At 53.9% G+C, this 25,466-nt stretch overlaps 3 protein-coding genes across 3 annotated transcripts; all 3 read left to right on the top strand.

The window, feature by feature from the left end:
• Nucleotides 1-3,398: 3,398 nt before the first annotated feature.
• LOC141936344 (uncharacterized) lies at nt 3,399-4,797 on the top strand. The gene is made up of 2 exons (XM_074853223.1): nt 3,399-3,548; nt 3,679-4,797. The coding sequence occupies exons 1-2, from the start codon at nt 3,411-3,413 to the stop codon at nt 4,795-4,797; spliced, it is 1,257 nt and encodes a 418-aa protein (XP_074709324.1). The 5' UTR covers nt 3,399-3,410.
• A 5,097-nt stretch (nt 4,798-9,894) lies between these two features.
• On the top strand, nt 9,895-19,984 carry LOC141936159 (uncharacterized). Its single transcript, XM_074852884.1, has 6 exons — nt 9,895-10,032; nt 10,523-11,554; nt 11,903-12,725; nt 13,086-15,913; nt 17,354-18,784; nt 19,013-19,984. The coding sequence occupies exons 1-6, from the start codon at nt 9,895-9,897 to the stop codon at nt 19,982-19,984; spliced, it is 7,224 nt and encodes a 2,407-aa protein (XP_074708985.1).
• A 3,066-nt stretch (nt 19,985-23,050) lies between these two features.
• S100A11 (S100 calcium binding protein A11) lies at nt 23,051-25,052 on the top strand. Its single transcript, XM_074853393.1, has 3 exons — nt 23,051-23,224; nt 24,351-24,488; nt 24,767-25,052. Exons 1-3 carry the CDS (start codon nt 23,222-23,224, stop codon nt 24,914-24,916), a joined length of 291 nt encoding a protein of 96 aa, XP_074709494.1. The 5' UTR covers nt 23,051-23,221; the 3' UTR covers nt 24,917-25,052.
• The last annotated feature ends 414 nt before the right edge of the window (nt 25,053-25,466 follow it).

The following is a 25,466-nucleotide window of genomic DNA, read 5'->3' as shown; positions in this document are numbered from 1 at the left end:
CCCAGCCCCGCTGCACATCACTCCTCCAAACCCACCCCAGCTCTGCAGTCCGCAGCCCAGGGAACCATGGCTGCCCCTCGTGTGAACACACGGATCAGCGTGCTTAGAATATCTTTTTGCCCAAGAAACAGAAAGAAAGGTGAGCTGGACAGATGTGGATAAAATTAGGCAATCAAACTGCTTAAAGGAAACAACCAGACAGCATTTTACCGGCAGCCTAAGCTTGAATACACACTCTGCCTATCCAGAGAAGCTGGTTTGCCCACTGCCCCAACACATTTTCTACAGGTGGGTTCAGAAAACAGAGTTCCTTCAGCAAATACACCTCAAAGATTTGTGAATATTAGCGGAGTGTGTTTGCCAAGTAAGCAAAGTGCTGCAGACTTGTTCCCTCCTTCGCCACATCATGCACCTTACCTCCATGGTAAATCCACCTTGGGAAGCCAGTCCAAATTAACACGCATTTTGGCTGCTTTGAACGCAAACTCCCGAAGTATTTATCCTTCTTGGAAATGCAGGTGGCATCACAGGGGAAGGAGCTACCCCTCCTGCCCCAAAACTTAGGCTGTGGTGTTAACAATGCCTTTCCAGCACCAGCATGGCTTGAAGGTCTTGGGACACCCAGGAATCTCTAACCACACAGGGCACAGCCTTGGAGGGTGCTGGTTCCTGTTGATATGAGGTGAAAACAGAGAAATTGGAGCTCAAGCTTTATTCCAGCCAAAGGCATCACAAGCTAATTGTATTAAGCAATTTGGCTCTTCTGGAAAAACAGTTTTTGGGGTAAAGAGCAGCACAAATGCTGCTCTTCTGTTGTAGAGGAGCTCCTAGGAAGATCAGCTTCTTTCCAGACCCTTTCAGAGATCAACCCCTCCCAGGCCCATCCCAATCCTGTTCAAACCCCCCCAGCATCATTACAAACGAGGTGAGAGCTTGTGCAAAACCTCCCTTCCTCTTTCACAGCTCTGAAGGCAGCATCACTGAAGTTTCATGGGATTTCATTAGCACTGGTGCAGGAGCACCTGCCCTCCACTCCCTGGATTGAACATAATTTATTGCAAGCTCTGCTAAAAGTGTTGTTTTTCTCTTTTCTGTTCTGCAGAACTTTTAACTTCTTCACGTATCATTTGACCTTTTAACCTTTTCTCCTTCATAAAGCATCTGTGAAATCCTGTACAACATAAACCTGTTATTGTCTACAGTTGTCTACAAGAGGAGAAACCGCCCTGATCAGGGTCTGGGTGGTTTGACTAGAAATAACTTCACCAAAAACACCCTAACCACTTCTGCCTCTCCAAGGTGCCCCAGTAATTGCCCCCCACCCTCACTGCAGCTTAATGAGAAGGTTTGCAGCAAACACACCACATGTTAGAGGATAGTGGTGCGTTTCCCTGCAGGTCTGATAGAAAGGTTGATAGCCAGAAATAAAAGGGTATTGGGGAGGAGATCACGGCTCCCCCCCGGGCACTGCCCGCTCATGCTGACGGAAGAGATGCTTGATGGCACCTAGAATTAAAACTGTGATATATTAGAAACCTCCCAGCGTAAAGAAAGGGCATGGTTTCAGAGAGAACCAGCCGGAGAAAAAGGAGCCCTGAGCTCAAGAGGACTCAGCAGACAACCAAAGGACAGGACAGGCTGCGAAGCGTCCTGACCCTGCAGCATCCCGTAGTTATCCTCTCCAAGCCCTTCCATGCCCCCCTGCAAGGACTTCACCTAAACGAAGTGGGACTCATTAACCTTCCCCCTGCCAGGCATGAAGCAAGCCAGGGCATTTTCCTGAAAGTGCTTTCTTTAGTACAAAACTGGATGTATTTTATTTTCTATGCCCAAAACACCTTGTACTTTAAAAGCTATATAGATTTCTGATATCATTTTTCTCTAGTCTTTCTTACTAAACATGTATTGGCCAAGAAAAGGACTTTGAAAAATAGAAGGCTAAAGTAAGGGATCTACTCAAATTGCCTAGGAAACAACTTGCATGTCACACTGCATTTGGCAGGCAATAAGACAGCATAGGCAGATATAAAATCTACTTCCCTGAGCAAACAGCAACACCTGTATGTAGGTCTATGAGGCTGCCAGTCAACCCACTGGGCCCCAGTATGGTGGCGTCACCCACAGGACACAGGGTTGCAGTGGGGACTGGTGCTGGACACAGCACAAGGAGTTTAAGTCCCTTCCTTGCCATGTGCCTCGGTTTCCCCTTCTGGTAAATGGGTGATCGCAGCCCACCGTGCCCACAATCCCCAGCTGCCCGCTGGCTCTGGGACACACCATGTCACCCTCTGTCCTGCTCCAAATGCCACTTGGTGGCACTGTTTGAAAAGATTTCTTTGCTCGATGCCTACCTCCCCGTCGGGATCCAGAAGAGGGAGTTTCTGGAAGGAATCACGTTAATCTTGGCATTACAATATCCTCATTTTTCTTCCTTTGTTTTCTTTTCTCTTTATTCACCGTGCAAGTGCTCCCGGGCGGTCTCCTCCCTGGCATGTCAGTCACTGGGGATTGCCTTCTCACAAAACACGTTTGCCAAACACAAGAGTCACGGGCGTTGTCAGGCATCACCTTAAACTAAATCCTTCAGTGGTAAAAATAGCTTTTTTTGTTAAATTCCTCTGAAATGTGTCTGCAGGTGCGGCAAGTTTAGGAAGGATCATGCATTAACTCCAGAGAAAAGCATCTGAGTAGAAGTTAATGAGAAAGAGACAAATGAAGACAGGGGCATGACAATGTAATTGGGTGAGAGATGTTTCAGGTCGCCCTGATGAAGGGGTGTCTCCTCTGGAAGATGCAGGCTGTGGTCCTGAACTGTATATAAGATGGCTGAGAGCTGACCTGCTCCAGACTGTGCTCCTGAAGCTCAGCGCTCCTACTCCTCACCCAGGTAAGCCTGGACTGCTTTTTCATGCTGTCTGACTTTGCTACCTGCAGGAAAGCAGGAGCTTCTGGCCGTGACGATGTCCCTGAAGCTGCCACTGCTGAGCTGTCCTGGAGGAAAGAAATAATAATGATCTGGAATTACACTATTCGATGGTTCATTAGAGACGACCTCGATTCACAGCTCTGCTCTGCTCCAGAGAAAACAAAATGGGATTTTTTTTTTCCTCCTCTCTTATTGTGTGTCCCCAGCCTTTCAGCTCTCACTGTATCTCACCTCTCCAGCCATCTCTGCAGCTGAGTTTCATTTCTCAGATTTGTTTTTCTGTGAAATCCTTCTTGCTCTCTCTTTACCTCCCCTCATACAGTTTCATTTTATCTGTGCTCTTCTCTGGCTTTTCTTTCTCTCTCTGCATATCCAGCTGTGTTGTTTGAAAGTGACTTATCTGAAAAACCAAGCAAACAAACAAACAAAAAAAGCCCCTTTTTGTCTGTGTTTTTCTCACAGACGTCCTCAGTTTTGCAGGGAGATGGCCCAGCTCCAGGAAAACATCAATGGCATTGTTGCTGCTTTCTACGTGTGTGCCAGAAGCGACGGCAACTGCAGCCCCCTGAGCAGGGAGGAGCTGAGGCAGCTCATTGAGCAGGAGTTTGCAGATGCGTTGGAGGTGAGGGTCCAGCCCCACAGCTGGCGCCTGCCGCGGGTGCGCCTTTCTGCCCTGAGACTGCTTGAGTGCTCCTAGAGAGATGGCACAAATGGTTCACAGGCTTTGCCAACACCATTTTGTCTCTTTACAGAACCCCCAGGACCCCAAAACCATCAAGAAGGTGCTGTGCTTCCTGGATGATGACAGCAACTGCAGGGTTGACTTCAGCGAGTTGCTCAGCCTGGTTTTCCGCATGGCCAAGGCTTGTTACAAGCCACTCCAGCAGCACCAGGCACCAGAAGATGGTCAAGAGCCAACAGCACAAGAGAAGACAGGTGGGGAGCAGCTGTCGGGGCTACACGCAGCAGGGAGGGTCTCAAGCAACCAGCAGGTCCCTGAGCAGGGTGTGAACAATCAGGTCCAGGACACTGAGACACAGGACCAGGACAACCATCAAACCCAGGAGGGTGAGACACCAGAGCAGGACCAGGACAACCATCAAACCCAGGAGGGTGAGACATCAAAGCAGGACCAGGACAACCATCAAACCCAGGAGGGTGAGACATCAGAGCAGGACCAGGACAATGATCAAACCCAGGAGGGTGAGACATCAAAGCAGGACCAGGAAAATGATCAAACCCAGGAGGGTGAGACATCAAAGCAGGACCAGGACAATGATCAAACCCAGGAGGATGAGACATCAAAGCTGGACCAGGACAACCATCAGGATGACAGGACTGAAGCACCAGAAGGGGATCCAGAGAGAGATGAGATACTGGACACTGCAACCTCAGAGCAGGACAGAGATACCCATAAGGATGAAGAGACTGAGACACCAAAACAGGACCCAAAAACCCACCAGGCCCAAGAAACAGAGGCACCAGGACAGGGTTCAAACCACCATCAGAGCCCAGAGACTGACGCAGCACAGCAGGACCTCAATTTTCCCTCTGAGACACAAGGAAGTGACCCAAACAACAAGACTCAGGTCTGTGAGGCCCCTCAGCAGGACCCCAACCCTGGCAAGACCCAGAAGCTGCTGCGCCCACAGCGGGGTGCAAGCCCCCGTTGGGATCTCAAGCCCTGGGGAACGTGCCATGACCCAGCTCGCCATCAGCTCCCTGAATCCAAGGTGCTGGAGCTGGAGCACAGCGGGGCAGAGGCTCCGTCTTGTCCAGCACAACAGCAACAAAACGCTCATCACCAAAGACAACCCCCTATAGAGCAGCAGCTCCTGCAGCCTCTGTATCAGTGGCCACCACAGCAGTAAAGGCTGAAACAAGCCCCCATCTAAGTGAGGCTCTTGCCCCCTGCAAGGAGGTACATTTTGTCCAGTCCCACTCTGGTTTTGCATTTCTATTTGTCATGTCTTGTCTGATTCCTTATTAACTCTGGGCTTCACACCCCTGGCTCTTACTGAGCTATGCATGACTAGAGACCTTCCCTTCTTACTGCTCCTCTGCCTCTGCCTGTGTAAGCAAAGCAATAAAACTGAAGGCAAAACATCCCTGTGTCCCAGTGTGTTACTGCAAGCGAGCCCTCAGCCCAGCTCTGAGCAAACAGCCAGGTTGATGTGATGTGGTGCAGAGGACCTGAGCGTCCGTCCCTTGCATGACATATGGCCAGATTGCTCCAGGGTGCAGATGGAGGGAGGGCTGCAGAGGCAGGCGTGTCTTGGGGGTGGATAGCCTAAAGGAGCTGCTGCTCAGCTGCCTTTGCAATTTAGCCGAGGTGAATCGATTGCTCCCTGCGGGCAGGGATGTGACATCCCTGCAAGAGGTGTCTTCAGAGAGGGTAGAAGTCTGGATTAACACAACAGCACAGCCAACCTGAACAGATCCCTCACAGCATCCATCTGCTCCAGACGTTTTTCATGTCTGTTGTGAAAAGAATAAACAGCTGCTTAACACTGAATGGGAGGGATTTGTCCTATTTAACCTCACTTATTAATAATCTCAGAAGCAAGGGGAATGTGGAGCGTGCTATGAAGATCAAAAATCCCTATTAGCTATGGAAGTCTCCAAGCAAAGAAGTGGAGATGTATTAAACACAGGAAAAATGATTATTTGGGTACATCCAGTCTCAGCAACAACTGAGAGGCCAGAGATAAAAAGCTGACATGCAAATCACGCACAAACGGAGCCGATCTCAATCTCAGATTCAGTTCAGGCAGTTTGGGGGACCAGGTCCTCGGCCACTTGTCCAGACATGCACATAGGAATGCGGACAACTCTGAGGGCATGAGCAGTCCAGTGAAGTCAGTGGGGTTTATTAGGGGGTTCAGACATGCTGGACCACCAGGCAGGCCCAAGGACTCGCATCCCACAGGGAAGGTGATGCTCAGCCTGTTTTTCACCATGTTATCTTTCACTTGCGACCTATCAGCAAAATCAGCACGATAAATGCACTCGCACCTCCTGCTCTGTGGCCGGTGACAAGCAGCACGCAGAGACCTCACTGGAAAATAAAACGTCATTCCTCTGGGACACCCCAGAATTTCACAATTTGCTAAGCGCTGAATCAGAAAAACCAGCATTTCAAAACTATCCCCAGAATGTACATCACAAATATGATTTGGTTTAAAAGTGCTAATGTCAAAAGTAAATGTAGGAGACACGAAGTACACCAGTCTGCTCTACTACTGATAAAACATATGAGCAATAATATGTTCTGAACTACCTCATGACAGCTGTGGACATGCAATGGGAGAGTCAAGACTTAAATTTCATCACCTATCTGTCAAAATCCCATTCCACCTAGATATTTCTCAGAACATTTCATTTTTCAGAGAACTCCATTTTTCCTGTAAAATAGGTCTCAGAGGTTTGTCCAATAGCTCTTTGCTTCTTATTAGCTCTGATTTGGGGTCTAAAATCACCAGACCCAAACATCCCTCTGTAGTCTCAGTCCATCAGCTGCCGCCTTTTGCAATATCAATAAAAAACTGACCTCCCAGATCAGGCAAGCACCAAGCCCTGTTAGGGACATGTTAATTATATGCTCTATTCTGAATAACACTACTTTTGCCATCAGGAGTGTCATATTTGAAGTTGAGAGGGGGTTTTTAGTTCATTTTAAGTAGAACGTGAAAATAATCCCACTGACACAAATACCTAAGAGTCTTGCAAGTCTGGGAGGTGTTGGAAGAGAAAAGATCTTTCGTACACCACACAAAGAGCCCAGATCCTCTAAGATTAAATGCAACAGAAGTTTGGTCACCTTATATAAACGGTGACGGGGATGGGCACAGAATTGGGTAAGGAGGATGGACCCCACCCTCTTGGGTAATAGCTTTTAAAAACCTACCCAACTCCCATCCTATGAAAGCATCTTTGGGGAGAATGAAACTCTTGGAGAAACGGGGTCTTCAGTGCTGCCTACAACATACTTTGAAATTCTTTTTTGAAATGCCCCTGGGAAGGGCAGCAAAGCCCAAGAAAGCAGGCGAGCATGCCAGCATGTGCATGGCCGAAACGCAACATACCTTTTCCTGCATCAAAACCCGAACTCTGCTCGACGGCTCACAGGGCAGCTGATCATCCCGCACTGCCCCAGCCCCTGCGGGGGGGATTACGGACTGTTACAGGACACCAAGCCGCACTCTAATACTCTAATTTTAATAATAACTCCAATCTACCATAAAATTACAGTTTCCCAAGGGTATTATTATCCCACAGGTGGGGTATAATTTGCACAAGTATAATTTAATCTTAAAAAAAAGTTCAAAAATGAAGTATGGTTAGTAACAATCCTTCATACGCACTTGTATGAGTATCCCCAAGGTGTTACCAGCACTAATTAATTAGGCTCCTACACCCAGTATGATCTTACCTTACAGATGGGCCAGATGAGACACTCACCCAAGGCTGTGTGACAAGTTCATGCTCTGAAGGCTCTCTGCAATGTCTCCGTCATGCTTGTCAAGGCAGCATCCTACCTCCAAAACCAAAAGCAGGGGCCCAGGTGGCATGGCTGGTATCTTCCTTATTTGCTCTGGGTACTGGGAGAGTTCAGGGTGAATAAAGGAATCAGTTGGTCTCTAATTATTTTACTGTCAAAAGATTTAAAAAAAGAAGATTGTAGAGGTAATTACAGCAAAAGCTGCCTAGGGCAACCAGATGAAGATTCAACATGAATTGACCTCGCGGCAGGGAGGTTTCTGCTTTTATTTTTAATTAAAGATCAAGCAAAGTTGAAATGAAAGTCATTCATGGAAGACAGTTAATATGAAAAGTGTTTTATCGTGATTTTTCTCAATGAAAAGTCATTGCTTATTGAAGAGACATTTTCTAGTATGAAAATTCATTTTGCAAAGTTTACCATTTTAAAATGTTCTGTTTGTGGTTGGATTTTTTCCAACAAAAACCTGGATAATATAACAGTAAGGCTCCTTAATAAGAAGTTAACAAAAATAAAATACAAGGATGCCACATAAGCCAAGACCTGGAGAATTTGGGGATCTCACTGCGGTGCACCTGCATTTCATCATTTTCATAGTGCTTAGTTCTTCTTCTGACCTTCTGTGAGCAAAAGCCCATCGACCTCAGGCCCAAGGTGCCAAAGGAACTGCACAAAAAGCAAACAAAAATAGTCTCTGATGTTGTGGTACCAAGATCATGGGCCATACAGATCTCGATGGTCCCTGATCTGCTCATAGCAAGCTCTGCTACCATCCACACTTCTGTCCCCATCCTCAAAATTTCATTCTGCTGCTATTTTTATGAGTGCGTGTGTGTATTATAAATTCATACCTATGCAAATGCACATTTATATAAAAATACACCCTCCCATAAATACACATATACACTTTATAGCTACTCCAGATTTTTTAAAATCTGAAATATAATCATCCTGTAAAATAACTTTACAGTCTGGATTAGGTGGAACCAGCCAGTGCCTGAATTGCCACATGGCAACTGCTATTTCTGGGTTAAAATGATAGGTAAGGGGATGATAAGTTAAATAACCCGTTTGAGGACGTCAAGGTGCAGCTGGGCTTGGCCAAAGATGAATCAGGACAGCATCCACAAAGGGTGTCTCCTGTCTGTAGCTCCGTCAAGGACCCTATAAAAGCACTCGGGTTCTCCGATCACTCCGCACGGCTTCACAGGAATCCCACTTGATCCCGCTGGTGATTTGGGTAAGTCACTCCTTCTGAAATGTGCACTTTGCTGGGCAAGGACACGTTATTTCTATTGGATTCATGTTGGGTGGCAGCGTTGTTCCTGCTGCAGTATTTTCTGAGAGTCTTTTGCTTTTATATCCAGTGAAATGTTGGTCTGTGTTATTTGGACGCTTGCATGCTGTCATCCTGTGTCCATGTGTAGAGGCAGCTTTTCTCAAAGGGAAAATGAGAGACGGAGCCAGGTTTTGTGCTTTACTTTGGTCTGGAATCAGCTCCCAGGCAGAATGAACAGATTGGAGAAATTTTCTGTTTTCTACAGAAACACTAAAACCCAGGATTTCGTACGCAGAGATGTGCACGTGTGTTCATGTGTATGTGCATGTTAGAGAGGTGGCAAGGCAGACGTGGGACAGCTTCCCCAGCTGCGAGCTGAGATCTCAGCACTAACATACCTGACACAGGTTTGGGGATCCTGCGAGGAGGAAGGAAGGAGGTGGCTTTTGAGGTTTCCAGACACAAAGCTCCAACAGCAGCACTGTTTTCTGCCAAGCAGATCTCAGTAAAATTAAAAAAGTAACTCTGACCTAGGTGATCTGACAGTTCCCTGCTGGTTAAAATCTATCTGCCAATGAACTGATGCTGTAATGAAAGCTTTATCAATTGTTTTGCATTACTACTGGTCACAGCAGCATCAGCCACAGAGCTTGTTTTAACTCCCTGTAAGCACTCTACCTGTCTCTGACCCAGCTAGATCTTACCAGCCTCACCAGCACTGCGTTAGACATCCTCTAAGCTGCTTCACAGAAGCTGGTGTATCTCAGTGCCAGGCAGAAATAGCAGCGTGGGTCTTGGAAACATAAGTACCTAGTATAGCCCCATGGGGACGGGTTCTTGGAGCACCTCTTGAGTCACCATTCCCAGTTCCCTCCCTACGACCCATAAATGCAGGCATCCTGCCATCCCCATATCAAACGTCACTCAAATACGTCAGCAGACAACTTGGAGGACACTCCCCATCCCACTAAAACCCCTAAACATTTGAATTTCTTCCCAGTGCTCTGGTGAAACAGAGCTCGCCATGGCACAGGAGCTGACACACAGCACATGGCACCCAGCGTCCCATTAACGCACGCAGCCTGACCCCAGCAATTGTCCCTCCTCTTTTCACACTTCAGAGGCAAGGAAATCCCCCATCCTTAGGTCTGCTCCTTTTCTTGCAGGCTTGCTTGAATCTGCAGGAAGATGTCTCGCTTCTTAGACAGCATTTCCATCATCATCAGCACCTTTCACAAACATGCAAAGGAAGATGGAGACTACTCCAAACTCAGCCGACGGAGGATGAAACAGTTCATCCAGAGAGAGTTTGCAGATGTCATAGCTGTGAGTGCTGCTGCAAGGGGGAGGGCTTGAGGCCAAGACTGGAGTGCAGGGACTGCAAAATCTCCTTGTGGAGAGGGGATGATTCTTATGCCAGTGGGATGGGGAGGCTTTCACCAAAGGGGAGCAGCAGTTGCATTCCTTTTCACTGACTGCTTCGACAGCTCTTCCAACCCATTTTTCCATGAGCAAAAGGGCAAAAGCGGGAGAATGAACCATGCGAGGTATGGTTTTCTTTCAAAGGTAGGAAGGAAATGCATCCAGTAGAGTAATACAGCATATCCCAAAGAGAAGAGAGATGGTTAGCTGCAGCCAGGGAACAACCAGGAAAATGGAGAACAAAGACATGGAGTAGCTGTTGAGCTGTAAAAGTGAAGGTGTAGAGATGGACAGAGAAAGGATTACAGTTGTCCCTGTATTTGCATTTCTCAGACAAGGAGCAGGAAGGCTAAAATCCCTTTTTTGTTTCCCTGTGTGTGTGTTTTCCCTGCAGAAGCCACGTGACCCTCAGACGATTGACAAGATTCTGCAGTTCCTGGAGTGGGATGGTGATGGGGAAATAGATTTTAATGAGTTCCTGCTTTTGGTGTTCAGAGTGGCTAAGGCCTGCTACTGGTACCTGCCGAAGGGACCATGCCTTCTGCAAAGAACAGAGCTGAAAACCAGTGGAAAGTCACTCCAAGAGCCTGAAGTTAAGAACAGAGGAAGAGTAACAGAGGGAGACTCTCAAAGCTGTGAGAGTAATCATCATCCCCCCTGTGAACCTGAGCTGCAACGAGAAACAGGGGTCAACGAGCTTGAAACACCAGAGGAAGCGGGAAGTCATCGCCAACAACGTAACACACAAAGCAGAAACAATGCAAAACGATGCAGTGAGCCAGAGGAGCCAATCCCTGAGGTATATGAAGAAAGAAGCCAAGAGCCATGCGACCAACGGAAAAGCCAGAGAAGACGTCAGCCCCTGGAGCAAGACAGACAAGGAGATGTACAAGCCTGCAAGCGCGGCAGCTTGCAAGCACATGAGCCTGGAGTGCAGGCAGATGAGAGGCAAAATCAAGAGAGGCCTCAGCCAGAACAACTGGCAGACGTGAGGAGTCGCAGCCAGACCTGTGAACCACAACCACTGCCAAACCGGTGGAGTAGCCGTCAGCCGCAGGAGCCAGCACGACCATCAAATGATCAAAAAAACCAGCGGCCACAAGAAGCAGATAGAGGAAGTCACAATCAGCCATGTAAACCTGAATTACTCACAGGAGAGAGAAACCGCTACCACGTACGTGAGCTGGAACAAAAAGCACTTGAACAGAGAAGCCACCAGAAACATGAGCCTGAAAGCCTGGATTCAACACGCCCATATCAGTCAAACATACAGGAACCGCTAGAGCTCGATCTCAGGAACGATGATACCTGTGAACCAGAAAGAGAAATCTGTGATCAAGTAAAAACACAGGAACGGAAGATTAAATCTCAAGAAAGTGAGAGAGACATCCATCAGGAAGAGAAATGGGATGAACAATCCCTCTCCGTGCGGGAGAAGAAGATCGATCGCCAGCGGGACCTGGAGGTGGAGGTCTACGAGCGCCGCAGCCGCCAGACACGCGAAAGAGAAGAGCGAGGTGCCACGACCGACCCGAGAGAGACATGCAAGAGGCGTGAATGTCAGACACGCGAGCCCAAGGATGATGGGAGGAGACAACACGACTCGGTGAGGTACGAGAGGACACGGGAAACTGCAGTAGCAGCAGCAGAAGCAGACGTCAGGATCCGCCGTGTCACCCGCGAACGGGAGCCACGTGACGACGTGGAAAGGAGAGAGTGTGCCCGTGATTGCGCAGAACCAGATGACAACAGGAGGGTCTGCCGCGAAAGAGAGAGGGAAGAGCCCGTGCGGGAGAGGAGGATCAATCACCAACGGGAGTTGGAGGTGGAGGTCTACGAGCGCCGCAGCCGCCAGACACGCGAAAGGGAAGAGCGAGGTGCCACGACCGACCCGAGAGATTCATGTGAGAAGCGTGATTGTCAGACACGTGAGCCCGACGATGATGGGAGGAGACAACGCGACTCGGTGAGGTACGAGAGGACACGGGAAACTGCAGTAGCAGCAGCAGAAGCAGATGTCAGGATCCGCCGAGTCACCCGCGAACGGGAGCCACGTGACGACGTGGAAAGGAGAGAGTGTGCCCGTGATTGCGCAGAACCAGACGACAACAGGAGGGTCTGCCGCGAAAGAGAGAGGGAAGAGCCCGTGCGGGAGAGGAGGATCAATCACCAACGGGAGTTGGAGGTGGAGGTCTACGAGCGCCGCAGCCGCCAGAAACGCGAAAGGGAAGAGCGAGGTGCCACGACCGACCCGAGAGATTCATGTGAGAAGCGTGATTGTCAGACACGTGAGCCCGACGATGATGGGAGGAGACAACGCGACTCGGTGAGGTACGAGAGGACACGGGAGACTGCAGTAGCAGCAGCAGAAGCAGACGTCAGGATCCGCCGTGTAACTCGCGAACGGGAGCCAGGTGACGACGTGGAAAGGAGAGAGTGTGCCCGTGATTGCGCAGAACCAGACGACGACAGGAGGGTCTGCCGCGAAAGAGAGAGGGAAGAGCCTGTGCGGGAGAGGAGGATCGATCGCCAGCGGGACCTGGAGGTGGAGGTCTACGAGCGCCGCAGCCGCCAGACACGCGAAAGAGAAGAGCGAGGTGCCACGACAGACCCGAGAGAGACATGCGACAGGCGCGACTGTCAGACACGTGAGCCCGACGATGATGGGAGGAGACAAGGTGACTCGGTGACGTACGAGAGGACACGGGAAACTGCAGTAGCAGCAGCAGAAGCAGATGTCAGGATCCGCCGAGTCACCCGCGAACGGGAGCCACGTGACGACGTGGAAAGGAGAGAGTGTTCCTGTGATTGTGCAGAACCAGATGACGACAGGAGGGTCTGCCGGGAACGAGAGAGGGCAGAGCCCGTGCGGGAGAGGAGGATCGATCGCCAGCGGGAGCTGGAGGTGGAGGTCTACGAGCGCCGCAGCCGCCAGACATGCGAAAGAGAAGAGCGAGGTGCCACAACCGACCCGAGAGAGACATGCGAGAGGCGTGATTGTCAGACACGCGAGCCCGACGATGATGGGAGGAGACAACACGACTCGGTGAGGTACGAGAGGACACGGGAAACTGCAGTAGCAGCAGCAGAAGCAGACGTCAGGATCCGCCGTGTCACCCGTGAACGGGAGCCACGTGATGACGTGGAAAGGAGAGAGTGTGCCCGTGATTGCGCAGAACCAGACGACAACAGGAGGGTCTGCCGCGAAAGAGAGAGGGAAGAGCCCGTGCGGGAGAGGAGGATCAATCACCAACGGGAGTTGGAGGTGGAGGTCTACGAGCGCCGCAGCCGCCAGACACGCGAAAGGGAAGAGCGAGGTGCCACGACCGACCCGAGAGATTCATGTGAGAAGCGTGATTGTCAGACACGTGAGCCCGACGATGATGGGAGGAGACAACGCGACTCGGTGAGGTACGAGAGGACACGGGAGACTGCAGTAGCAGCAGCAGAAGCAGACGTCAGGATCCGCCGTGTAACTCGCGAACGGGAGCCACGTGACGACGTGGAAAGGAGAGAGTGTTCCCGTGATTGTGCAGAACCAGATGACGACAGGAGGGTCTGCCGGGAACAAGAGAGGGAAGAGCCCGTGCGGGAGAGGAGGATCGATCGCCAGCGGGACCTGGAGGTGGAGGTCTACGAGCGCCGCAGCCGCCAGACACGCGAAAGAGAAGAGCGAGGTGCCACAACCGACCCGAGAGAGACATGCGAGAGGCGTGATTGTCAGACACGCGAGCCCGACGATGATGGGAGGAGACAAGGTGACTCGGTGAGGTACGAGAGGACACGGGAAACTGCAGTAGCAGCAGCAGAAGCAGACGTCAGGATCCGCCGTGTCACCCGTGAACGGGAGCCACGTGACGACGTGGAAAGGAGAGAGTGTGCCCGTCATTGCGAAGAACCAGACGACGACAGCAGGGTCTGCCGCGAAAGAGAGAGGGAAGAGCCCGTGCGGGAGAGGAGGATCGATCGCCAGCGGGACCTGGAGGTGGAGGTCTACGAGCGCCACAGCCGCCAGACACGCGAAAGAGAAGAGCGAGGTGCCACGACAGACCCGAGAGAGACATGCGACAGGCGCGACTGTCAGACACGTGAGCCCGACGATGATGGGAGGAGACAAGGTGACTCGGTGACGTACGAGAGGACACGGGAAACTGCAGTAGCAGCAGCAGAAGCAGATGTCAGGATCCGCCGAGTCACCCGCGAACGGGAACCACGTGACGACGTGGAAAGGAGAGAGTGTTCCCGTGATTGTGCAGAACCAGATGACGACAGGAGGGTCTGCCGGGAACGAGAGAGGGAAGAGCCCGTGCGGGAGAGGAGGATCGATCGCCAGCGGGACCTGGAGGTGGAGGTCTACGAGCGCCGCAGCCGCCAGACACACGAAAGAGAAGAGCGAGGTGCCACAACCGACCCGAGAGAGACATGCGAGAGGCGTGATTGTCAGACACGCGAGCCCGACGATGATGGGAGGAGACAACGCGACTCGGTGACGTACGAGAGGACACGGGAAACTGCAGTAGCAGCAGCAGAAGCAGACATCAGGATCCGCCGTGTCACCCGCGAACGGGAGCCACGTGACGACGTGGAAAGGAGAGAGTGTGCCCGTGATTGCGCAGAACCAGACAACGACAGGAGGGTTTGCCGTGAAAGAGAGAGGGAAGAGCCCGTGCGGGAGAGGAGGATCAATCACCAACGGGAGTTGGAGGTGGAGGTCTACGAGCGCCGCAGCCGCCAGACACGCGAAAGGAAAGAGCGAGGTGCCACGACCGACCTGAGAGATTCATGTGAGAAGCGTGATTGTCAGACACGTGAGCCCGACGATGATGGGAGGAGACAACGCGACTCGGTGAGGTACGAGAGGACACGGGAGACTGCAGTAGCAGCAGCAGAAGCAGACGTCAGGATCCGCCGTGTAACTCGCGAACGGGAGCCATGTGACGATGTGGAAAGGAGAGAGTGTGCCCGTGATTGCGAAGAACCAGACGACGACAGCAGGGTCTGCCGCGAAAGAGAGAGGGAAGAGCCCGTGCGGGAGAGGTGGATCGATCGCCAGCGGGACCTGGAGGTGGAGGTCTACGAGCGCCGCAGCCGCCAGACACGTGAAAGGGAAGAGCGAGGTGCCACGACTGATCCGAGAGAGACATGCGAGAGGCGCGACTGTCAGACACGTGAGCCCAACGATGATGTGAGGAGACAAGGCGAGTCGGTGACGTACGAGAGGACACGGGAAACTGCAGTAGCAGCAGCAGAAGCAGACGTCAGGATCCGCCGTGTCACCCGTGAACGGGAGCCACGGGACGACGTGGAAAGGAGAGAGTGTGCCCGTGATTGCGCAGAACCAGACAATGACAGGAGGGTCTGCCGGGAACAAGAGAGGGAAGAGCCCGTGCGGGAGAGGAGGATCGATCGCCAGCGGGACCTGGAGGTGGAGGTCTACGAGCGCCGCAGCCGCCAGACAGGTGAAAGGGAAGAGCGAGGTGCCACGACCGACCCGAGAGATTCATGTGAGAAGCGTGATTGTCAGACACGTGAGCCCGAGGATGATGGGAGGAGACAACGCGACTCGGTGAGGTACGAGAGGACACGGGAAACTGCAGTAGCAGCAGCAGAAGCAGACGTCAGGATCCGCCGTGTAACTCGCGAACGGGAGCCACGTGACGATGTGGAAAGGAGAGAGTGTGCCCGTGATTGCGCAGAACCAGGCGACGACAGGAGGGTCTGCCGCGAAAGAGAGAGGGAAGAGCCTGTGCGGGAGAGGAGGATCGATCGCCAGCGGGACCTGGAGGTGGAGGTCTACGAGCGCCGCAGCCGCCAGACACGTGAAAGGGAAGAGCGAGGTGCCACGACCAACCTGAGAGATTCATGTGAGAAGCGTGATTGTCAGACACGTGAGCCCGACGATGATGGGAGGAGACAAGGCGACTCGGTGACGTACGAGAGGACACGGGAGACTGCAGTAGCAGCAGCAGAAGCAGACGTCAGGATCCGCCGTGTCACCCGTGAACGGGAGCCACGTGACGACGTGGAAAGGAGAGAGTGTGCCCGTCATTGCGAAGAACCAGACGACGACAGCAGGGTCTGCCGCGAAAGAGAGAGGGAAGAGCCCGTGCGGGAGAGGAGGATCGATCGCCAGCGGGACCTGGAGGTGGAGGTCTACGAGCGCCACAGCCGCCAGACACGCGAAAGAGAAGAGCGAGGTGCCACGACAGACCCGAGAGAGACATGCGACAGGCGCGACTGTCAGACACGTGAGCCCGACGATGATGGGAGGAGACAAGGTGACTCGGTGACGTACGAGAGGACACGGGAAACTGCAGTAGCAGCAGCAGAAGCAGATGTCAGGATCCGCCGAGTCACCTGCGAACGGGAGCCACGTGACGACGTGGAAAGGAGAGAGTGTTCCCGTGATTGTGCAGAACCAGATGACGACAGGAGGGTCTGCCGGGAACGAGAGAGGGAAGAGCCCGTGCGGGAGAGGAGGATCGATCGCCAGCGGGACCTGGAGGTGGAGGTCTACGAGCGCCGCAGCCGCCAGACACGCGAAAGAGAAGAGCGAGGTGCCACGACCGACCCGAGAGAGACATGCAAGAGGCGTGAATGTCAGACACGCGAGCCCAAGGATGATGGGAGGAGACAACACGACTCGGTGAGGTACGAGAGGACACGGGAAACTGCAGTAGCAGCAGCAGAAGCAGACGTCAGGATCCGCCGTGTCACCCGCGAACGGGAGCCACGTGACGATGTGGAAAGGAGAGAGTGTGCCCGTGATTGCGCAGAACCAGGCGACGACAGGAGGGTCTGCCGCGAAAGAGAGAGGGAAGAGCCTGTGCGGGAGAGGAGGATCGATCGCCAGCGGGACCTGGAGGTGGAGGTCTACGAGCGCCGCAGCCGCCAGACACGTGAAAGGGAAGAGCGAGGTGCCACGACCAACCTGAGAGATTCATGTGAGAAGCGTGATTGTCAGACACGTGAGCCCGACGATGATGGGAGGAGACAAGGCGACTCGGTGACGTACGAGAGGACACGGGAGACTGCAGTAGCAGCAGCAGAAGCAGACGTCAGGATCCGCCGTGTAACTCGCGAACGGGAGCCACGTGACGACGTGGAAAGGAGAGAGTGTGCCCGTGATTGCGCAGAACCAGACGACGACAGCAGGGTCTGCCGCGAAAGAGAGAGGGAAGAGCCCGTGCGGGAGAGGAGGATCGATCGCCAGCGGGACCTGGAGGTGGAGGTCTACGAGCGCCGCAGCCGCCAGACACGCGAAAGAGAAGAGCGAGGTGCCACGACAGACCCGAGAGAGACATGCGACAGGCGCGACTGTCAGACACGTGAGCCCGACGATGATGGGAGGAGACAAGGTGACTCGGTGACGTACGAGAGGACACGGGAAACTGCAGTAGCAGCAGCAGAAGCAGATGTCAGGATCCGCCGAGTCACCCGCGAACGGGAGCCACGTGACGACGTGGAAAGGAGAGAGTGTTCCCGTGATTGTGCAGAACCAGATGACGACAGGAGGGTCTGCCGGGAACGAGAGAGGGAAGAGCCCGTGCGGGAGAGGAGGATCGATCGCCAGCGGGACCTGGAGGTGGAGGTCTACGAGCGCCGCAGCCGCCAGACACACGAAAGAGAGGAGCGAGGTGCCACAACCGACCCGAGAGAGACATGCGAGAGGCGTGATTGTCAGACACGCGAGCCCGACGATGATGGGAGGAGACAACGCGACTCGGTGACGTACGAGAGGACACGGGAAACTGCAGTAGCAGCAGCAGAAGCAGACGTCAGGATCCGCCGTGTCACCCGCGAACGGGAGCCACGTGATGACGTGGAAAGGAGAGAGTGTGCCCGTGATTGCGCAGAACCAGACAACGACAGGAGGGTCTGCCGCGAAAGAGAGAGGGAAGAGCCCGTGCGGGAGAGGAGGATCAATCACCAACGGGAGTTGGAGGTGGAGGTCTACGAGCGCCGCAGCCGCCAGACACGCGAAAGGGAAGAGCGAGGTGCCACGACCGACCCGAGAGATTCATGTGAGAAGCGTGATTGTCAGACACGTGAGCCTGAGGATGATGGGAGGAGACAACGCGACTCGGTGAGGTACGAGAGGACACGGGAAACTGCAGTAGCAGCAGCAGAAGCAGACGTCAGGATCCGCCGTGTAACTCGCGAACGGGAGCCACGTGACGATGTGGAAAGGAGAGAGTGTGCCCGTGATTGCGCAGAACCAGGCGACGACAGGAGGGTCTGCCGCAAAAGAGAGAGGGAAGAGCCTGTGCGGGAGAGGAGGATCGATCGCCAGCGGGACCTGGAGGTGGAGGTCTACGAGCGCCGCAGCCGCCAGACACGTGAAAGGGAAGAGCGAGGTGCCACGACCAACCTGAGAGATTCATGTGAGAAGCGTGATTGTCAGACACGTGAGCCCGACGATGATGGGAGGAGACAAGGCGACTCGGTGACGTACGAGAGGACACGGGAGACTGCAGTAGCAGCAGCAGAAGCAGACGTCAGGATCCGCCGAGTCACCCGCGAACGGGAGCCACGTGACGACGTGGAAAGGAGAGAGTGTGCCCATGATTGTGCAGAACCAGACGACAACAGGAGGGTCTGCCGGGAACGAGAGAGGGAAGAGCCCGTGCGGGAGAGGAGGATCGATCGCCAACGGGTCTACGATCACCGCAGCCGCCACACACAAGACAGGGGAGAACAAGGTGCCATGAGATCCCTCAGAGAGACCCGTGAGAGAAACGTTCTCCGGATTGTTGAAGAAGAACAAGAGATGGAGTTTCTGCACCACCCTCAGGGAAAGGAATTATGGAGTGAGCCATGTGAGAGCACCCCCTGTGTGTCCTCAGAAGACCAAGAATGGAGGAACCACAGGCTTTTACATGAGGAAAAAGCCTTTGAGCCAAACAGCTGCCAGATACCTGAAGATGAAGGACAAAGACATGAGAAGTGTCTCTACCGAACTGTGGAGTTGGATAACAGAGACCTCTGCCCACAAGGTGAGCAAGCTTCTGTCACCGATGTGAGGGTCCATTATATCCCCACCGAGCCCGATGTTCCACCAGAGGTGCAGGTCGTTCCTCCGCCCTGCGAGCCTCAGACCATTGCATACTTGATCCATGTGATCCAGAATCTGAACGACCCTGAATCTACCACCTACAAGATCATCTGCCAACAGCCACACAACCTGGGGCAGCCCATCTATGTGAAGAAGTGTTCTGTGTCACCCCAGCCACTGGCAGACCCGTGTGACAAGAGCAACCCCCCAGAGTCACGACCCCAAAGGGGCGAGCGAGAAACAGGGGAGCCTGAACTGCCACGGCAAGGGGGCACACCTGGGGTGAAGGATGGGGGTCACCAGGCTTCTGCCTCCGAGCAGGATGGTGTTAAGAGTGACACTTGCTGGGCAAAGCTCAAGGAGGACAGGAGGGACAGCCAGCACCCCAAGATGTGCAACACAGAAGAGAAGAAGCATCAGCCCCAGGGAGATGGAGCAAAAGCTGCCAGGGAACAAGTCTCGAGGGAGATGGACTCCAGCTGCCAGGTGAGGTACCGTGAGGACAGGGAGGCCAAGAGCTGCCCACCTCTGCCCCAGGCTCCAGAGCCACGGGCAGAACCACCCCGGAGAGATGAAACCAGATGCTGCCGTGAGGATGCAGAGCTTGCTCCACCGGAGAAAAGCCGCCAGCCACAGCAGGAGGAGAAGAGCAAGAGGAGTCCCCAGCCAGTGAGTGATGCCCAGCTTCAACGGGAGGAGGAACCACGGCTTTGCACCAAGCAGAGCCAGGGCCCCCCTGGCCCCCCAGTCTCACAGGAGGCACTGAGTCGTCGTGCCGGGGGTGAAGCCAAGGCGTCTTAAGGGGAAGTTCTCTCCCTGGAGCTGGTGGGGCTTCTCCAGATCTCTTTGAGGTTCACTTCTGCTCTTTGCTTTCAGTTTAGGATATCACCGTGTGGTGACACAGAAGTGTTTGACACAAAAGGGTTAACGGGGTGCTCTGAGAGGGTGTCAGGTGGGTTTGGGGGGTTTTCACATAACAAATCCTCAGCAGATAGGTAGGCAGAGTTACCACAGGATCTGCAGTTTCTGCCTTCCTGCATTATGTCTCTCCACCTTGATGCAGTATTTAGTCACTTTTCTGCTCTAATTGGAATCCTTGGGTCTCTCTGTCCTTTATGTCCCTGTCATCTCTTCTACCCTGTGGCATGACTGTTCTGCATCTCACTGCACTCACGGCTCCCCAGCTCCATGGCTGACTCTCCTGTTGGCTTCTGCTCCACAACAGAATAGGAATTAAAAATTCCAGTAGCTCAATCATACTCATTCTGGGGCCTGAAAATCCTCAAGTCTGGGAAAAAAAAACACTTTTGTAGATGCAATGTTTTTTGTTACACCCTTCTGCTCCCCTAACAGCTGAGCAGAATCCCAGCTCCAGCTCACGGAGGCTTTGAAGCAGTCGAGTTATGCTGTGGTTACTGCAGGGTAATGGTGCGGGGGGGGGCTCTTTCTTCTTCACACTGATGTATTGCATGAAAAATCAGAATAAATAGCTGATGACTGCACTGACTGCTGCCATCCTTCATCCTCACATCTAATTTCTACATGGGCCTCAGCCTGGTGGGAGGGTGTCCCAGTTCAGATCACACATTCCTCCTAATCCCAAACACTTAAACCAGACAGAGGCTGCTGAAAATCCCACCAAATCCCCCCTACTCCATGTCTAGGAGCCCACACACCTCTCAACCCCTGGCCCTCGCTACTGATCTGCGTGATTTCAGGGGCTGCCATCTCAGCCCACATGTGCTCTGACCTGACACCCACGTGGGGATGTGCCCGGGCACTACGGGGACAGCCAGCAGTGCAAAGCCACTGCTGGTTAAGAGTCATCCAGACACACATTTTCCCGGCCGCATGCATCCATCTGCCTTTTTCCACTGGCTGTCCCAGACCTGGGACCACTGCTGGATCCTTGGGCAGGAGAGAGGCAGCAGCACAGTGCGGCAAACACACCGGATCGCTCCCACGGTGCACGAGGCTGGAGCTGGAGACATCCATGAACCTCCATGGAGAAAACCAGATTTTAGTCACTTTTCTTTCCCTTGAGCAGGAGAGAACCAATTCCCTCAACAGCAGTCAGGGCTGCAATGTTGCAAGAAGACAGAGAGAAGCGAGGACAACCCCAGCACTGTTTGTGTCTTGCTCTTAAACGCAACCAGAGCCCGCTGGCTGGTAACGGGGCTGGCCAGGAGGAGCAAGGGCAGCTCAGGTCCACCACGGCCTGTGCAGCCCCAGGGCCAGCACCCAGGGCCTCTCACTCAGCTGGCCACGGTCACCGGCCTGTGATGTTCTGAACCCGGGGCCAGGAAGACACGGAAGGGTCTGTCCCAGCCAGGGGCAGGTGGATGCACAGGGTGATGTCCCCTTCGTGCACGTGACAGTCGCACATCTTGGTGACAAACATATGGCAGCACAGATGGGCCGTCTGCAAACAGAGCCAGCGCCTCGACTGCGAGCACACACACACACAGCGGCAAGAAACAGGAATCTCCTGAAATCCCCCACTACAGCCAGGACAGGGCTGGGCCACGACTCCCTCTGGGATTCGCTCTTGCAAAGGGGATATTGTGTTGTTAAAGGAGCACAAAGAGGTGTTGGCAAAACGCAGGTGAAAAGTGCAAAATCCAAGGGGAAGAGCAGCAGGTTTCCTGCCCTCAGCTCCCAGGTTTGGAAAATTCTTTTAATTTATGTGGACTGAACTGTTTCCAGTTTGGGGCAGGAAATTGGGGCAAGAAAGGAAAATATATTGGGGAGAGTTGTCCCCCTGAGTAGCTGCTTCTCCTTCTCCTGCCCCACGCTGAGTCAGTCTCCAGCAGGATTTCCTGAAGAGCCCCGGCCCTGGAAGCTGTCCCAGATCCCTGGGCACATCCCAGCTCCCTCACACAGCAGGGGCAGCCTGTGTTACTCCCCTCCTCTGCTCCAGGCTCCCCCCAAGCCCAGGGCTGGGAGTCAGAGGGAAATCCAGCCCTGGGCGGGCGATTCTGCGTCAGCATCGGTCTCAAAGGCGTGGAGAGGGCAGGTAACCACGGCAGGGCTGTGCAAACACGGGTAAACACCACATGTCCCAGCAGCTTCCCTGGCTCTGGTGGATGGGGAGCGGCCAGGCATCACAGCCCCGTGCGCTGGTTTCTGAGCAGCATAAGCCCTGCAGCCCCCATCCTCCCTCAGCTATTTGGGCACCTCACTTGCCTTTCTGGGTGCCTTTTGAGTGCTTCCTGTCCCTCCTCTACACTATTTGGGCACATCACTTGCCTTTCTGGGTGCTTTTTGGGTGCTTCTTGTCCCTCCTCCACCTCTGCGTCTCCCCCTTTTCACCCTTCAGGGTCTCTCGCCCCGCAGCAGCATGAAGGTGGCCAGTCCTGGCAGGGAGCTCAGACCAGCACCCAGCACAGCACCCCAACCCCACAGGGCTACTTTCCCCCCCAACTTTTACAACATGAGAAGCTTACGAGGTGTTATCAGCAAAGCTCAGCAGGTGGGAGCGGTCAGGGTTGAAGGGGAGAGGCAGCAGCTGACCCCCAGGGTGGGCAGCCCCAGCAGCACGGGCAGGGGAACGCTGCCTGCTCACCTATGCCTGATCTGCCTTTAGCGGCCTCGTTAGAAAATGAGGGGAGCCCAAATCTTGCTGTAGCAAGAGGAAACACTGAGGATGCTCCAGGTAGCCCTGAGGAAGCCCGGGGTGGGGGCTTAGCCTTGACTCTGGGGAGGAAATGAAGGGATGAGCGGCAAAGGACCAGGGGGAGAAAACAGACAAGGAGAAAATGGAAGCATAAATAACTGTAAAGAACAGAACTCAGGAGGAAAAGGGACAGAGAGTCCAGAGGAGGGGCCCAGCACATTCCTGAGCCTGAGCTGGGGACCGCAGGCACGTCCAGATCTGCCGTTAGAGCTGACGATTGCCTAACGCAGCCCAGGGGGCTGAGTCAGGGCTCCGGGAAGGGCGGTGGCTGCGGCGTGAGGCTCAAAACCACCCCGGCTCTTGCTTTGCCACATTGCACTGCGGCCGTGCTGAGGACCGAGCCCCCTCCTCACACCTCAGCCATGGTGAGTGAGCCGGGAGCCCGGGCCGGGGAGGGAGAGGTGGCTCTATAAGGGCAGGAGGGCAATGGCAGAGGAGCTTTTCCTGCAAGAGGCCCCAGAGCTGAAGGCGAGACGCGCTTTGGCATGGGAAAGGGGAGACGGTGCCAAGAGCTGAGCTAAATCTCTGCTGGGGAGGGGGCCCGGGTGGGGGAAGAGGGTGTAGAGGTAGAGAGGGAGGGCAGAGGGTCCCTGCAGATACAGGGGACCAGGGGGTGGCATTTGCGTTGTTCCCCACCACTCCCTCCCCTCCTTTTTCCCCACTAACGCTTCCGCTTGCCATCACCAGACTTGGGGCTGCAGCTCTGCCTCCCACTGTCCCGGGGGGTTCAGAGGAGCCAAGAGCTGAGGACCTGCAGCTGAGGGCGGAAGCGACTCAACTCCTCTCACATTAACCAAAAAAGGTTGAATTGAGCCTCAGACAGGGCAGGATGTGGCAGGGAGGCCCCAGGATGCTGAGGTTAGGCAGGGAAGGGCGGACTCCGGCCCACTTCTCTCCACACTGCTCTTTGCCAAAGACTGGGGCCAGGGGGAGGGGAAAGAGCCCCACAGGCCCCCCACCTCCCTCACCTTGCCCTGTCCAGCCCAGCTCTGTCCCTGCCTGGAGGCAGTAGCTTGGGGAGACAACTCTGCTCGAATTTTTCTCTCATGACTCAGAGTTTCTCCTCTGTCCAGACAGGGCAGGGGGGAGGGAAAGGGGGAGACAGGCTTATCTTCCTACAAAAGCAGCCCCAGCCAAATCGTGCTGGAGAGCACGGAAAAAAACGAGCACACCACGGTGATAGCAGAGCAAGCTCTTCCCAGTCCAGGACACTCCTCCGCTGGGAGCCGACATCTCCCTGGGGGATTTTCCATGAACCACTCCCCAGTCCTCTGGGTCCTTCCCCCAGCACAAACACTGTGCCAAGGCAGCAGAGAAATTAATACCAAAGAAAAATGCAGCTGGACAGGTTGGGCATAGAGACTCCTCGAGGAAAGGGATTGCAAGAGGCCCCCCTCAGCCCAGCCTTCCTCCAGGAATAGAGCCAGGCTGCTCTTCTGGGAGCCCAGAGCTCCCCGCAGCGCTCACCTGAACGTGTTCTTGCTCCTGCAGCCCACGGAGACCGAGCGCTGCATCGAGTCCCTGCTGGCCGTCTTCCAGCGGTACGCCGGGCGCGAAGGCGACAGCTGCAAGCTCTCCAAGAGGGAGTTCCTGGCCTTCATGAACACGGAGCTGGCCGCCTTCACGAAGGTGAGCAAAATCCAGGCCAAAAGAGGCTCCCAGAGCGTCTGGGACAGCCCCCACAGGCACCGCGGGGTGGGCACTGGGAAGAGCTCGCGCCCCTCAGAAGCCGGAGCGTGGCCTGACGAGCCCTGGCCTGGCTGAATTCTGCCTCCGTCTGCCAGTCCCTCTGCACCGGTGACGAACTGGGCAGCGGCAGGTCCATTCCTGGGGCTGGGGGGGTGCTCAGTGAGGGGCACCTCTGCCTCGAGGCAGACACCGATTCCCCTCTCTTTGGTCTTTTGCAGAATCAGAACCCAGGGGTCGTGGACAGGATGATGAAGAAACTGGATTTGAATAGCGACGGGCAGCTGGACTTCCAGGAGTTCCTGAACCTCATCGGGGGCATCGCAGTGGCCTGCCACGATACCCTGATTGTTAAGGCCCCTCACCCCTAGCCCTGGCTGCTGCATCTCCCCACCACCGTGAACATTCCTCGAACAAGACCGATGCAAAGCTGGAAGCAGTGCCTTTATGATGGGGACCTCCCCGTTCTTCATTTTTATGTATAAAATAAAAGGTTTAAAATCCTGGCGTAAGGCATGGTTTTATTTCAGCAGCACGACCGAGGAGGAAGGCCAAAGAAGGCAGTCCAGCCACAGGGGGAGCAGGAGCTCCAGGTCCTGCCCTCTGCTTCCCCACCCCTGCATTTGCTCATCCTTGTCACTGCCTGAAGATCCTCCAGCCTCTTAAGTACCACGGGGAAAGTGGTACATTTTCCATTTTTTTTTTTTTTTTACTACAGTAACACTAAAGAATACAACTACACAAGGTAAATGCAAAGACAGAAGCATGACCAAGAAGGATAATTTGAGCACTGGCAACAGCAGTTATATATTAACTATATAATTAACTATAATTAGCAGAAGCAGCCCCTGCCAGCATGATAAATTATTTCAGGACTACAGCCTCCATTTTCTGGAAACTTCAAAACCCTCCACATGTGGG

This window comes from Strix uralensis, chromosome 32 (assembly GCF_047716275.1).
Source record: "Strix uralensis isolate ZFMK-TIS-50842 chromosome 32, bStrUra1, whole genome shotgun sequence".
NCBI lineage: Eukaryota > Metazoa > Chordata > Aves > Strigiformes > Strigidae > Strix > Strix uralensis.
This window is presented reverse-complemented; position numbering and strand designations above follow the sequence as displayed.